The 14,653-nt window shown below is 35.8% G+C and overlaps 1 protein-coding gene across 1 annotated transcript in view; it reads left to right on the top strand.

Annotated features, from left to right (window-relative positions):
• The window catches only part of DNAJC1 (DnaJ heat shock protein family (Hsp40) member C1), a 251,823-nt gene that overhangs the window by 130,472 nt on the left and 106,698 nt on the right, over positions 1-14,653 (top strand). The window contains exon 7 of the mRNA XM_027847908.1: positions 6,932-7,022. Within this exon, the coding sequence (XP_027703709.1) occupies positions 6,932-7,022 (91 nt within the window). The remainder of the gene's footprint in view (positions 1-6,931; positions 7,023-14,653) is intronic.

Here is a 14,653-nt window from a genome sequence, read left to right as displayed (position 1 = left end):
AGTAGGTCTTGAGTTGGTGAGATAGAGCAGAGGGTTTTTGGGCAGTGATTGAGATAGATGAGGCTAAGAGGGTGGCAGCACCAGCATGGTAGACTTTAGGACAAGGTCTGACAATAAATATTATTGCACCCGCGTATAGCCATGGAGCAAAGTTGGCTGGGCATTCATTGCCTCTTTCTTTTTTTATTCCCTTCTCCTAACAGGAAGAGGGTAAGGAATCTTTCTAGACCATACCTTTCTCTCCCATTGGGTGAAGGAGGAAAGGGAGAAAACGGTCCCTTTAGTGTCCACTTTTACCTTGTCCTTTCCTCTTTTGAGTAAGAGGCTGGAGTCTTATCTGAGCCTCCCACTGTCTGATCAACCATACCAGACTATAACAATGAGCTCCTTTCTAGCCAATCCGTCAATCAGTAAGCCTTTTTTAAGTACTTACTGTGTGCCAGACACTATGCTAAGTGCTAGGGATATAAAAAGAGTCAAAAGACAGTCCCTGCTCTCGAGGAGTTTACCATCTGGTAGAGGAGAAAACAAGCAAACAGATAGGTACAAGTTATGTGGTGTCATTCAGTCACTTTAGTCACCTCCAATTCTTTGTGACCCCATCTGGGGTTTTCTTGGCAAAGATCCTGGAGTGGTTTGCCATTTTCTTCTCCAGCTCATTTTATAGATGAGGAAACAGGCGAACAGGGTCACAGGGTCACATAGCTTCTAAGTATCTGAGGCCAAATTTGAACTCAGCTCTTTTTGACTCCACGTCCAGCACTCTTTCCACTTTGCCATCTACCTGCCCCATATGCATGATAAATAGGAAATAATTAAAAGAGAGAAAACACTAGAATTAAGTGGAAAGGAAAAAGGAAAGGTTTCCTGTAGAAAATGAAGCTTTAGTTTGGACTTGAAGGAAGACAAAGAATCCAGAAAGTAGAGAGGAGGAGGGAGACCATTCCAAGCTTGGGAGGCAGCTAGGAAAAAATACCTGGAGGGAAGAGATGGAGTGTCTTGGTGGAACAACAGGAAGGCCAGTATCACTGGATCAAAAAGAATACAAGTCAAGGAATAAGGTATAAGCAGACTGGAAAGGTAAGAGCAGGCCCCTAAGGTTTAATAGAGGATTTTGTATTTGATCATGGAAGTGATAGGAAGCCAATGGAGTTTATTTAGTAGGAGGGTGACATGGGCAGACACAGACCTGTACTTTAGTGACGGAAATCACTTTGGTTGCTGAATGAAGAATGGATTGGAGTTGAGAAAGACTTGATGCTGGCAGACCCCTGAACAGGCTATATTGCAGTAGTCCAAGTGTGAGGTGGTGAGGCTGGTACTAAAGTAGTAGCAGTGTCAGAGAAGGGGATGTATAGCCTAGGGGCAAATTAGCCATTGATCTATGTGTATTTTCTTCAAGCCTTCCCCACTGAAATCTGTTCTATGAACTGAATATGATAAATTAATTTACCCTAATAGGGGTTCTCTAATTGAAAAGAGACTATGGATGAACATTTTGACCTTAGATTGGACCCTTCCCTAGAAATGGAGGGAAAATTATCTTCCACCAGTGCAAATTCACATAGTCAGATGTGTTCTGGTTGCACAAAGATATAAGTAATATTGCCGTAGACCATGTGGTATAGTGAATAGAGGGCTAGCGTAGGGATCAGGGAGGTCTGGCTTTGACGCTTACCTCTGATAAATACTAGCTATGTGACCCTGGGCAAGTCACTTAATCTCTGATCGGTAACACCAAAGACTAATAACAAGTTGTTGATCTGCCTTGATAGAGGGAGTTCCCTGCATCAAATAATTTATGTCTAGTCCAAAAAAATAATAAAGCAGAATGATTAATCACTGTTGTCTGTTTTGCTAGAAGTATACCTATCCCATGCTGGAGAATACCCTTCTGTGAGTCAGTCACTATTTTCAATGTTATTGCTAAGTATTGTTAAAACAACAAAAAAAAATGAATTAATAAGTAAAACTAGGAGCTAGATTTCTGGGGGAGGGGACAATAAAATAGATAAACCATTGGTTAATTTGATTTAAAAAAAGAAAACCAAATTGCCAGTATCAAAAATAAAAAAGGGTGACTATACCACCAATGAAGATGAAATCAAAGCAATTATCAAGAGCTATTTTGCTCCATTATATGCCAGTAAAATTGACAATCTAAGTGTAAAGGGTGAATATTTACAAAAATATAAATTGCCCAGACTAACACAGAAAAGGAAATAAAATACTTAAATAACACTATCTTAGAAAAAGAAATTGAACAAGCCATCAATAAAATCAGCAAGCCCTGAGAAAAAATCCCTAGAACCAAAAGGACTTACAAATTCTGCCAGACATTTAAGGAACAATTACTACCAGTGCTGTATATGTATTTTTAACAGGTAAAGAAGGAGTCCTACCACATTCCTTTTATGACACAAATATGATTTTGATACCTAAACTAGGGAGAGCAAAAACAGAGAAAGACTTAATATAAGCTAATTTACCCAATAAATATTGATGCAAAAATTTTAAATAAAATGCTATATATCACAAAGATCATATACCATAACCAGGTGGGATTTATATCAGGAATGTAGGGCTGGTTCAGTATGAGGAAAACTCTCAGCATAACCAACCATATCAGTAACAAAACCAACAAAAATCATATGGTTATCTCAGTAGATACAGAAAAGGTTTTTGACAAAGTACAATACTCATTCCTGTTAAAAACACTAGAAAGCATAAGAATAAATGGAGCTTTCCTTAAAATGTTAAGTAGGATCTATCTAAAATCATCAGCAAGCATTATGTGTAAGATCAGGGATGAAGCAAGGATGTCTATTATTACCACTGTTATTCGATTTTGTATTAGAAATTCCAGCTATAGCAATAAAACAAGAAAAAGAAATTGAAGGAATTAGACTAAACAATGAGGAAACAAAAATACCACTTTTTTGCAGATGATATGATGTCATGCTTAGAGAGTCCTAGATAATCAACTAAAAAACTTTTTGAAACAATTAACAGCATTAGTAAAGTTGCAGGATATAAAATAAACTCACTTAAATTATCAGCATTTCTGTATATTATCAACAAAACACAACAAGAGAAGATAAAAAGAAAAATTCCATTTAAAATAACTGTAGACATTATAAAATAATTTGGAGTCTACCTGCCAAGACAAACCCAGGGACTATATGAGTACAGTTACAAAATACTTCACACAAATAAAGACAGATCTAAATAAATGGAGAAATATTAATTGTTCATGGGTAAGTTGAGCCAATATAATAAAAATGACAATGCTACTTAAATTAATTTACTTATTCATTGCCGTGGCAGTCTACCAATGAATTATTTTGTTGACCTAAAAAAACTGATAACAAAGTTTATCTGCAAGAAAAAAAGGTCAAGAATATCAAGGGAATAAATGGGGCGGGGGAGCAAAAGGAAGACAGTCCAGCAGTATCAGATTTTAAGCTATATTAAAAAGCAATAATCATCAAACCAATATGTTACTGGCTAAAAAATAAAGTGGTAAATCAATGGACTATATTAGGTATTCAGTACACAGTAGTAAATGACCATAATAATCTAGTGTTTGATAAACCCAAAGATCTAAGCTTTGAGGGCAAGAACTCACCATTTAACAAAAATTCTTGGGCAAACTGGTAGGCAAAATGACAGAAACTAGACGTAGACCAGCTTCTCACACTATATACCAAAATGAGGTCAAAATGGGTAAAATGATATAAATATAAAGGATGATATCATAAGTAAATTAGGGAACATAGGAAATTTTACATATAGACCTATGGGTAAGGAAAGAGTTTATGACCAAATGAGAGGAAGAGAGGATCACAGGAGGTAAAAAGGATAATTTTGATTACATGAAATCAAAAAAGATTTTACAGAAATAAAACTAATGTAGCCCAAATTAAAAGGAAAGCAGAAAACTAATAGTAGGTAGGGGAAATTGAAGGCAAGTTTCTCGATAAAGAATGAGGAACTGTGCCAAATTTATAAAAAAAAAAAAAAAAGCCATTCCCCAGTTGATAAATGGTCAAAGAATATGAGGGGGCAGCTAGGTGGCATAGTAGATAGAGTGCCAGGTCTCGAGTCAGGAAGATTCATCTTCCTGGGTTCAAATCCAACCTTAGGTACTTACTAGCTGTGTGACCCTGGGCAAGTCACTTAACTCTGTTTGCCTTACCTCCAAGCTAGATAGAAAAATGACAAACCACGTCAGTATCTTTGCCAAGGACACCCCAAGTAGGGTCATGAAGAGTCAGACACAATTGAAAAATGACTGAATAACCGCAATAAAAGATATACATGGCCATTTTTCAGAAGAAGAAATGAAAGCTATCCATAATCACATGAAAAAATGCTGCAAATCACTATTGATTAGAGAGAAATGCAAACTGAAACAACTCCAAGGTACCTGACTAATGTGAAAGAAAAGGAAAATGACAAATATTCAAGGTGATGTGGAAAAATAGGGATATGATGCACTGTTTGGTGGAGTTGTGAACTCATCCAAACATTCTGGAGAATAGTTTGGAACTACACCTAAAGGGCTATAAAACTGCATATCCTTTGACCCAGCAATACCACTGCTAGCAATCCCAAAGAGATTAAAAGAAGGGTGGGGGAAATGACCTAGATATACAAAAATATTTATAGCGACTCTCTTTGTGATGTCAAAGAATTAGAATTTCAGGAAATGCCCATCAGTTGGAGAATGGTTGAACAAGTTGTAGTAAATAATTGTGATGGAATACTCTTGTGCTATAAGAAATAAGAACCAAGATGGTTTCAGAAAAACCTGAGAAGGCTTATGTGAACTGATGCAAAGTGAAATTAGCAGAACCAGGAAATCATTGTACATAGTAACAGTAATATTATAAGGAAGATCAACTGTGAAAGATGTAGCTATTCTGCTCAGGACAAGGATCCATAACAATTCCAAAAAATCCATGATGAAAAATGCTATCCACTTCCAGAGAGAGAAATGAAGAACTGAGTGTTAAATGAAGCATACTTTTTTAACTTTCCTTATTTTCTTGCTTTTTACTGTTTTTTTTTCCAACGTGGATAATCTGGAAATTTGTTTTGCATAATTTCACATACATATTTGATATCATACTGTTTGCCTTCTCAATGGGTGGGCAAGGGGCAGATGGGGAGGAGAAAATTTGAAACATTTTTTTAAAAAATGAATGTTTTAAATAGTTTGAAAAATAAAGATATCTACCCCCAAAATTTTTTTAAGTATTGCTTCCTCTTTTGTGAATATTTAAGGAAGAACAGCTTTATGTTTGTTTGCTTTCTTTCTTATTTAGTGTCAAATACTATAAATGCATTAGGAATTTTTATTTTAACCATTCAAATGAGAAAGTGAATTTTAAAATACTTCTTTTCTCTTAGTTATATATTTTAATTAAGTAATCTGCATAATTGGATTATTCTTAACCAAATAGAGCAATGTATAAATTGGACCCATTTTTGAATTGTTTAGGAATTATGACCTTTGTTTCATTTTTACTTATTTTGCATTTCTGTATTGATGTTATATAGTGATTGAAGAAGTTCAAGCTCCTTAGTCTGGCAAAAGCACTGCACAATATAGATCCAATCTACCTTTTCAGTCCTCCCTCACTCTACCTCCCTCATGCTCCAGCCAAAGGATACTCTTTCTGGCCTCTCTCTATATATTTTTTTGTTTTCCTTGTCTCTAACCATATTCCTCAGTTTCTAACATCCCTATATTCTTTCTCTGCTTGAAATGCCCTCTCCTTTCTATACCTGTTGAAATCCTTTCTTTCAAGGCCTGACTCAAGGACTACTTCTTTCATGAAGTCCTAGCTGATCCATGCTACTGGAAGTTATTTCCCTTTGATGAATTCTTATTAGCACCATGTTCCCATCTCTTATAAGTTTACCATATTCTATTTTGCATCATATTTTATATCCCTTAGAAGATGTAAAATTTTTGTTCAGATTGTTGTTAGGGCAGCAAGGTGGCACAGTCGATTGAGTATTGGGCCTGGAGCCAAGAAAATTCATCTTCCTGAGTTCAAACCTGGCCTCAGACACTTACTAGCTGTATGCCCCTGGGCAAGTCATTTCACTCCGTTTACCTTAGTTTCCTCATCTATAAAATGAACTGGAGAAGGAAATGGCAAACCACTTCAGTTATCTTTGCCAAGAAAACCCCAAATAGCTCACAAAAAGTTGGACTGACTGAAAACGACTGATCAAGAAGAACAGTAGATGGCAAACTCCTTGAGAGCAGGGATCCCATCGTGTTTGTCATCGTAGCTCTCCTCATATCGTGTATTCTGGCTTATGGCTGTTAAATAAATGAACTGAGAATCCATTTTTAAGTGCTTGACAACTATACCTGGGCTGACCTTGTGTCATTAATTGAAAAAGCTAAGATATTCACATGTAAGAATTTATTTTAATCGGGTCAAAATCTGTTACAAAATTAATACCTAAGATCCTAATACTTCTACATCAAGAATGAAAGTTGATGGTGATATTTTGTTAGTGTCATTTTAGTGAAATCTGCAAATAATTCAGTTCAGCAAGTGCTTCTTTTCCAGTCTTTGTGATTATAGTAGTAGTCATCACTCACACTAATGAAAAAATCATACAAAAGAAGAAACCAAGAGGAGGGATACCTCTCTTCTTTGTCAAAGAGAGAAGAAAATTTACTCAACATAATATTCATGCAATTTCAGTATCTTATCAACTCCCCAAGAAAGAAAACTTTGAAGAAAAATATTCATTTCTTTTGTTCTCCTTGAAATATGAAAATGTCAAGCAATGAGAAATACTTCTTATCAAGTGAATTAATTTTTAAATATACAGTGAAATTAAGTGGAAATACTGCTAAAGCAAACTGTTTTTGTTAATTTCTTCAAAACTTCTTTTTAAGGATGCCAGACAATTTTATGAGGAATATAAAGAAACAAAACTGAAGGAAAAAGAAGATGCCTTGGCTAGAGCTGAACTTGAAACACTTCAAAGTGAGTTTTAACCATTGTCTTATTGTGTGAACAATATCATGTAAAATTCCTCAAAAAAATCCACTTAAACAGTTTAAAAATGTAATTTTGTTGGCTTTTTGATATCACATAAATGCAAAGAAATAAAATGTCCATATTTTCTTACTGACCCTCATTAAGGTCATTTTTCTTTTTTTTTTTATTCAATTTTATTGCATTTTCTATTTTGGATTCTCTCCTTATCTCTCACCTTCCCCTACTCATTGAGAAGGCAAGAAAAACAAAACCTATTACAAATACATGTAGTCATGCAAAACAAATCCCTACATTAGCCATTTACCCCCAAAAAGAGAAGAAAATAAGTTTCAATCTACTCTCTAAGTCCATCAACTTTCTATCTGAATGTGGATAGCTTGTTTCATTGAAGTCCATTGAAATTATGGTTTTTCTTTGTTTTGATTATAGTTACTAAGTTTTTCATAGTTGGTTATCTACAATATTGTTGCTATTGTATAAATTGTTCTCCTAGTTCTGGTCACCTCACTGCATCAGTTCATACAGGTCTCCCAGATTTTTTTTTAACTATCCCCTTCATGATTTCTTATAGCACAATTGTATTCCATCGTATTCATTTATCATAACTTGTTCAGTTATTTGCCAATTGATGGGCATCCTCTCAGTTTCTAATTCATTGCTACTGTAACAGGAGCTGCCATAAATATTTTTGTGCATATGGTTCTTTTCCTCTTTCTTTGATCTTTTTGGGGTATAGACTTAGTAGTAGTATTACTGGATCAGAGAGTATGCACAGTTTAGTAACTTTTGGGGTATAGTTCCAAATTGCTTCCTAGAATAGTTGGAATAGTTCACAGCTCTACCAACGAACCATTGATGTACCTGTTTTCCCACAGCCTCTCCAGCGTTTGTCATTTTCCTTTTTGTTTTTTTCCATCTTTGGCAAATTTGATGGTTGTGAGATGGTATCTCAGAATTGTTTTAATTTGCATTTTTCAAGTAGTAGCAATTTAGATAATTTTACATGGTTATTGATAGCTTGGATTTCTTAATTTAAGTCACTTTTTTCCCAAGTTTGTAAAAACTGAGAATGTCATTAGGGTTGTGGTTACATAATCTCTCAAATCTAGGTGGCTGGTCCAGAACTTACAAGCATCCTCAGATGTTCTTGATCAGTCTCATAATGGTTTACACAATCTCAGGAATTGAAGAGACCACAGAGGCCATCTCATCGAACCTATGCCTCTATAATATCCCAAGTTTCCTCATCAGAGCTTTGACTGAAGAGCTCATGTGAGATAAATTCATTACCTCCCAAGGCAGGTTATTTTTGGAACTCTTGTTGTTAGTATATTTTTCCCTTAAATTTCCCCCTTTGCGATTTTCATTCATCTTTTCCAAAAGGCAGTTCTTCTGCTGAAGCACATGAAGACAACTACAGCATCTCCCCCTATCATGTCTTCTTATCTACAGACCAGACATCCTCCTTTCTTTCTTTCTTTTTTTTGGGGGGGGGGGCTAGGCCATGAGGTTAAGTGACTTACCCAAGGTCACACAGCCAGCATATATCAGTGATGGGACTTGAATCCACGTCTTCTTGTTCTAAAGATCGTTCTCTATCTACTATGACACGCTGCCTGTATATACAGAAAATATGTGTGCGCACACATATACCTTTAGAATAATTACATAATAAATGCAAAATAGTTAAATACAAGGTATTTAGGCATGGAGAGCACTAGCAATGGGGTAAAGGGGGAATGAAGATCAGGAAAGGCTTCTTGTAGAGGAAGATTTTGCTTGAGCTGAGACTTTAAGGAAGGGGTTCTCTCAGGAGGAGGTAAGAAGGGAGTGTGTTTCAGGTCCAGGGAGCAATCAGTATAAATACACAAAGCTGGGAAATGGAGTGCTGTATCTGGGGAAGAGAGAGAAGACTAATTTGGCTGAGCCATCCAGTATGGTAAGAGAAGCAACATGTGATGAGGCTAGAAAGATAGGAACAGGGCCAGGTGTAAATGGCTTTCAAAGCCACACAGAGGAGTTTATGTTTGGTCCTAGAGGCCATAGGGACCATCCAGCCACAACCACCGCCATTTTTACTGTAGATCTTCAGGATGCGTGCTTATTGGATGAATAGTTACACAGACATGAACTTTCAGAGTTGGCTCATTGTTCTCTGATGAGCCTTAAAACAGGTTTCTCATGTTGCCCAGTTTGTTCTGGGTGAAAAATTCCCCATCTACTGCCCCCTCTAAGGAAATCGAGGTTCTCATCATTTTCTTGTTTTCAGAGTCATCTTTGGTCATCCAGTAGAGATGGCCATCTCTTATGGCTACAGTCACTTAACAGACAGAAGGACAGGCAGACTTCATACACTCATGAATATATCATGAAAGGCTCTGTAGCACTTAACGATAGAAGTGCCAAGAACAGATTGGAAAGAAATTACCTCCGATGGAAGACTCCCATTCAGCAGATAGGAAATGATTACAATGAGCTTCCTTCCTTGGTTATCAGGTGCTAATTGCCTTGGCGTCCTTCCTGACATTCTGAGATCAAATCTGTGAGTAGAAGGGACACACAGAGCAGTTAATATCTTCTCCATCCCCAGGAATAGTACTTTAAATGTATTTAGATCTTGCCTATTGTATTTCACACTATGGGAAATTTTTTAAAAATACATAAGAAAGTTAAAAATTAAAACCTGCCCTCAAGAGATAGATAGTCCAGTTCAAGGACACAGAAAACACACCAATAATGTAACCAGAAAAAAATTATAAAGCAAAATATCATTAAACAGAAATAAGATACTAAAGATTAAAATAAGATACTAAATAACATAATATTCTACTTAAGAAAAGATACATACTAAAGCCACACCTGCTTTATAGCCCTGGGAAAGAATGTTCTTGCCACCAAAGTCCTTGGCACTGTCAAATGGTTCAACTTCAGAAATGTTTATGGGTCTTATCAATGGATCTGACATTAAAAAAGATGAATTACCATGTGCTTTGCTGCTGTACCCTAAGGACCACTGGGTCTCTCCATCTGACTTGAAGCTGAAATCTTCTCCATGTGTGTGTTGTCACTCTCTGTTAGAATATGATCTCCATGGAAGCAGAGACTGTCGTAGCTCTTAGTGCAGTGTTTTTGCCCTAAACATTAATAAATGCTTTTTCACTCATTTGAGACTGAATGTATAATTTCCAAAGGCTGGGCAGGGCTTAACAAGTGGGCGCAAGAAAGGTAACCAAGACTTTAATGGTTCCAAAGTAGACAATGGAGTGGATTGTGTAGACAGTGACCAGCTTGAAGTCAGAGGACCTGGTTTCTTAGCTAACTACATGAAAACCTTAATAGTTTTAATTATACTGAATGAATCGCCCAATATTTAAAATAGAACTTAGCACAAATTGCTGTTTTCCCAAATTATTACATTGCATAGAAATATTTTAAACTTTGTCCAAAGTGATCAGTAAGTATGTTATAATAAAAAAGCCCTGGACAGGAGTTCTGAATGCCTGGATTTTATCTCCCTTCTCGAGGCCTTTCTTTGCCCAGGCTGTTTTGTACACTATCCATTCTCATAGAATGTACTTCTTCCTCTCTGCTACCTCAGAAGCCCTGGCTTCCTTCAAAGCTCAGCTCATCTGCCACCTCCTACATGAGTCTTTTCCTTGTCACCTAACTGCTAGTGGCCCCTTTTTCTCAAAAAAAAAAAAGCCTTTTATTTCTTCTTCATATTGTTTATGTATATTTGTATATGTCCACATTTTTTCCTTTGGTAGAATATAAGCTTCTAAGGGCAAGGACAGTTTTATTTTGTCTTTGTTCTCAAACACCTAGCACAGAAGTTGGCCACAGACATGACACTCAGTCACTTCATCCGTCTGGACCAGGCCTTTCTCATCTATAAAATGGGTGTGTGGCATTGCACTAGGATCTACACTCTTCTTGACTTTCATCATTCTACATCTGTGAAGGAATTTGATAATGCTTGTTCTTCTTTAATGCTGCATTGATACACAATGTTCAGAGCCATGGAGGAATTATCCTAGCACATCTGAGAATTTGCTAGAGGACAGGATGAGAAGGTTTAGAAGGTTGTGAATGAGTTTACTCACTTCTAGGAGGTCTCAGATCTATTGATGTATTTTTTTTTTAAGGAAAAGGGAGAAAACAGTCAATTTTCTCTCAGCTGCGCAAGAGAGGCAAAATCTAAATTTCATTTGAAAGCTAGTGTTCTTTTTTATAATCTCTTCCCTGCTCAGCAAAATTTGTCATTTTTATTTCTTTTCTTTTGAAAACTTGTTTGGGAGCCTTTTGCTATGTCAGCATTCACTTCCTCCATTTATGGGGTATAGCAAATAATTCTGTCAGTTTTTCTGTATAGGAATATTCATAATACCTTACAATACTTATAAATAGGAATTAAAAACATTTGCAACAGTACAAAAAGTACTATCCCCTTAACTTAATGAAACTTTCCAGAATTTGTGGTCACTTAAAAAAATTGTTCAAAGGATTTTCACCCCTTAAAAATTCCAGCTATTTTGTTTAAATCTTTTCCTTTGCTAAAAACATTCATAATACTTGGATCTATACCAGTTGCTCCAATACAAATGTGTTATTTTATCTCTTCTGGACATATTATTATGCCCCAAGATTGGGGAATCCACTTAAAAATTACATTAATTTTCTGAAAACTTACAACCAGCTAAGTTTAAAGATTGTTAACCAGTAATTCTGGCACTAGAACCTAAAGTGAACTGAGTATTCAGAGATTATTGTTGAGAAAGGAAAAAAACAACAACCTGGTGCTTGGCTTTGGATACCCATTAAGACTCTAGAAGACCTAGTTGGGCTTTTTCATCTCCAATTTCTGAGATCCATTGTATATTTAGAGAAGGTGATAGGATTCAGTGTTAAGGATATTAAAGAGCAAACACGTTCACTGTTAATAATGTCAAAAACTTGTCATGTGTTTGGGCTTTTTAAAAATTTAGTCTCCAATGGTTACATGCAAAGAATCTTTTAATTAATTTTGTTAACTTCATTATGGTGTTCTGCATTGTATACTTTAGAATTAATATATAAAGGCCAAAAATCCCCCAGTGTGCATTTCATTTGCCCCCATCCTTCTTAATTTTAAAGACCATCATTGGAATACTGAGTTCATAATAACATTTCCATCTACTTAATTGAGTAAATGCATCTCATGCAGATTAGCAATAGCTGTTTTATGCTGCCTGTTTTTCATGACCTAATTGCTAATCTGCCCTCATGTCTGTCTGCTTTACTGCTGAGATTGTGTAATATTCTCTGAGGGTTGAACTAAAACTGTGTAGGGGGAATTCCATATAATTTGCAAATTGGAGAAAATGCAGCATGAAGGTCTTATTAAAATTATGGTTTTTTGCTAGAGAGGACAAAAGGTGTGAAAAAGGTAATTTCTTGAAAAGTAAATATTATCCTTTTGGGAAATCTTTATGCCAAAATTCTGTTGATGTCTCTTCAGGAAATTTTTTGGCATTCCCTATGTCTTTGTCTTGAATGAGTTTTTTTTTCCATTTTTATGGTTTAAATTTAAATTATGAATACCTATTAAGATGCAACTTTTATATTAGCATAAGTATTTGTAAAAGTACAGATTTTTGAGTTTGCTAATTTATATTCCTTCCATAGTAGAAAGAAAAATAGGCAAATCTTTGTATGATAGTCACTAGTTGGCTCTATAATTTTTTTCCTTACCCTCATTACTATTGTCCGAGCTGTCTGCCTGGCCTAACAAAAGTCTTGAAATGTGGTAAAAATCCAGACCAAACATCCAGTTTCCATTTTGTAGGTAATTTATGTTCCCAGAAATAGGTCATTTTTCTCTACTTTTCCCCACTAAATTTTACCTGCAGTAATAGCCGAACATGCTGCTCCAGGGACAATCCTAACTTGGGTTTCAATATGCTTTACTCATAGTAAAGACCATATTCAAAGGTTATGAACTTTTCTCAGTCTGAGGTCTTTTACTTTTGTGCCAGATACATGATCGGAGTCAGTAATGCTAGTCCACAAGGCAAAATAAAACAAAAGACAAGTTATGTTTTAACTATTGAATTATACTTATAATAGAAATTGTAGGTAGAAAATGACAGAATTGCAGCTCATGATTGTTAATTCATTTTTATTAATAATGCATAATAACATCCTAGGTTCTTTGTTATTATCAAATTATGTAATTTCAAAAGACTACAGTTTGGGGGCATTGTTGCGAATATGAATTTATGGCTCAACACTACCAATTGTGTTATCTTGGGGGATGATTCTAGGGTCATTGGTATGTTTCTCTTGGGTTTATTTGTTTGTGTCCAGGACAATAACATTTTGTCCTAATGATGAGTGATCTTTTTAAATTGCCAAGCTTTATACTATGTTGTATTCTAGTAGCAGAAAAAAACTCTAAAGCATAAGGCACCTGTATCTGCATGGGTGAAATGTAGTAATTGAAGAAATGCAATTTCTAATTAAGAGAAACAGCTTTTGAATAACTCTGGGTACTTAATGCAAGTTCTGATGCTGAGCCCCTTCTAGGTGCCCCTCAAGAAGGGGCATCTTCTCTCCTGGAATCCTTTCCCTCCTCTACTCCAACTAGTGATGGATTGATTGACACACCAGAGGTATAGACATATGGTTCACAATAGTCCCAAGTGCAGCCAGAACCAGATTAAAAGGTAATTGGTAAATATTTTACAAAATAAACCAAAGTACAGTGAAACATAGATAACATTCATATGTGTTTTTTTAAGTCAATATGTGACCCACGGGGATCCTTATGTATGGTTTAGTGGTCCCCGTTATTATTTGAGTTTGACACTAAGCCCTTACACCACTTGTTACATATAGGTCATCATTGAAAATATGTAACCGACTGCTTGTGCCTGCTGTGTGGATCTTCACTGCCCTTTATGTAGTGTGTCATTTTGATTCTTCAGAGACCATAATATTCCAAGATAAGCACACATTATTAGGAGAACATCCATGGTAAAATATCAGTTTTTCTAGCTGGAGGAGTAGCTTAAGATTGTTAAAATTAATGCACAGTCTCCTAAATACCATCAAACTTGCTCTCTACCTCCTTTTGTTATTGTCCCAATTCCTAGCCCATCATCTATGCTTGTCTCAGATGATGGGAATCTACCATCCAGCTCAAATGAACTGATTATCCAATAGCATCTCACTGTGTGGACAGTAGGCATTTACCTTTTCCTCTTAGCAAAGCAAAGTTGAAAATTAATATAAAACTAGGAGAGAGAATGAGACTAAGACAAAGATATGGCAACTTGAATTTGACCTATTTAAATAGCTCAGCTCTTAGCATAATGATTAGCACACAGTAACCACTTGGTAAATGTTCGATGACTAACTATTGACATTTGAAAAGAGGGAAATGGATGGAGGCAGGTATATAAACACTAATCATAACAATTTCTTGAAGAAGATTAACTGATATAAATTGGTAACCATAATAAGGAATCTAGAATGGTCCAGAAATTGCCTCAGCCATTAAACACGTGATCTCCTTTATAAACAGAGAGATGGCAACCAATAAAAATTGTAGTTTAGAATATAATGCATTAGTAAAA

Source organism: Vombatus ursinus, unplaced genomic scaffold, assembly GCF_900497805.2.
Source record: "Vombatus ursinus unplaced genomic scaffold, bare-nosed wombat genome assembly UNPS02005459.1, whole genome shotgun sequence".
Classification (NCBI taxonomy): domain Eukaryota; kingdom Metazoa; phylum Chordata; class Mammalia; order Diprotodontia; family Vombatidae; genus Vombatus; species Vombatus ursinus.
This window is presented reverse-complemented; position numbering and strand designations above follow the sequence as displayed.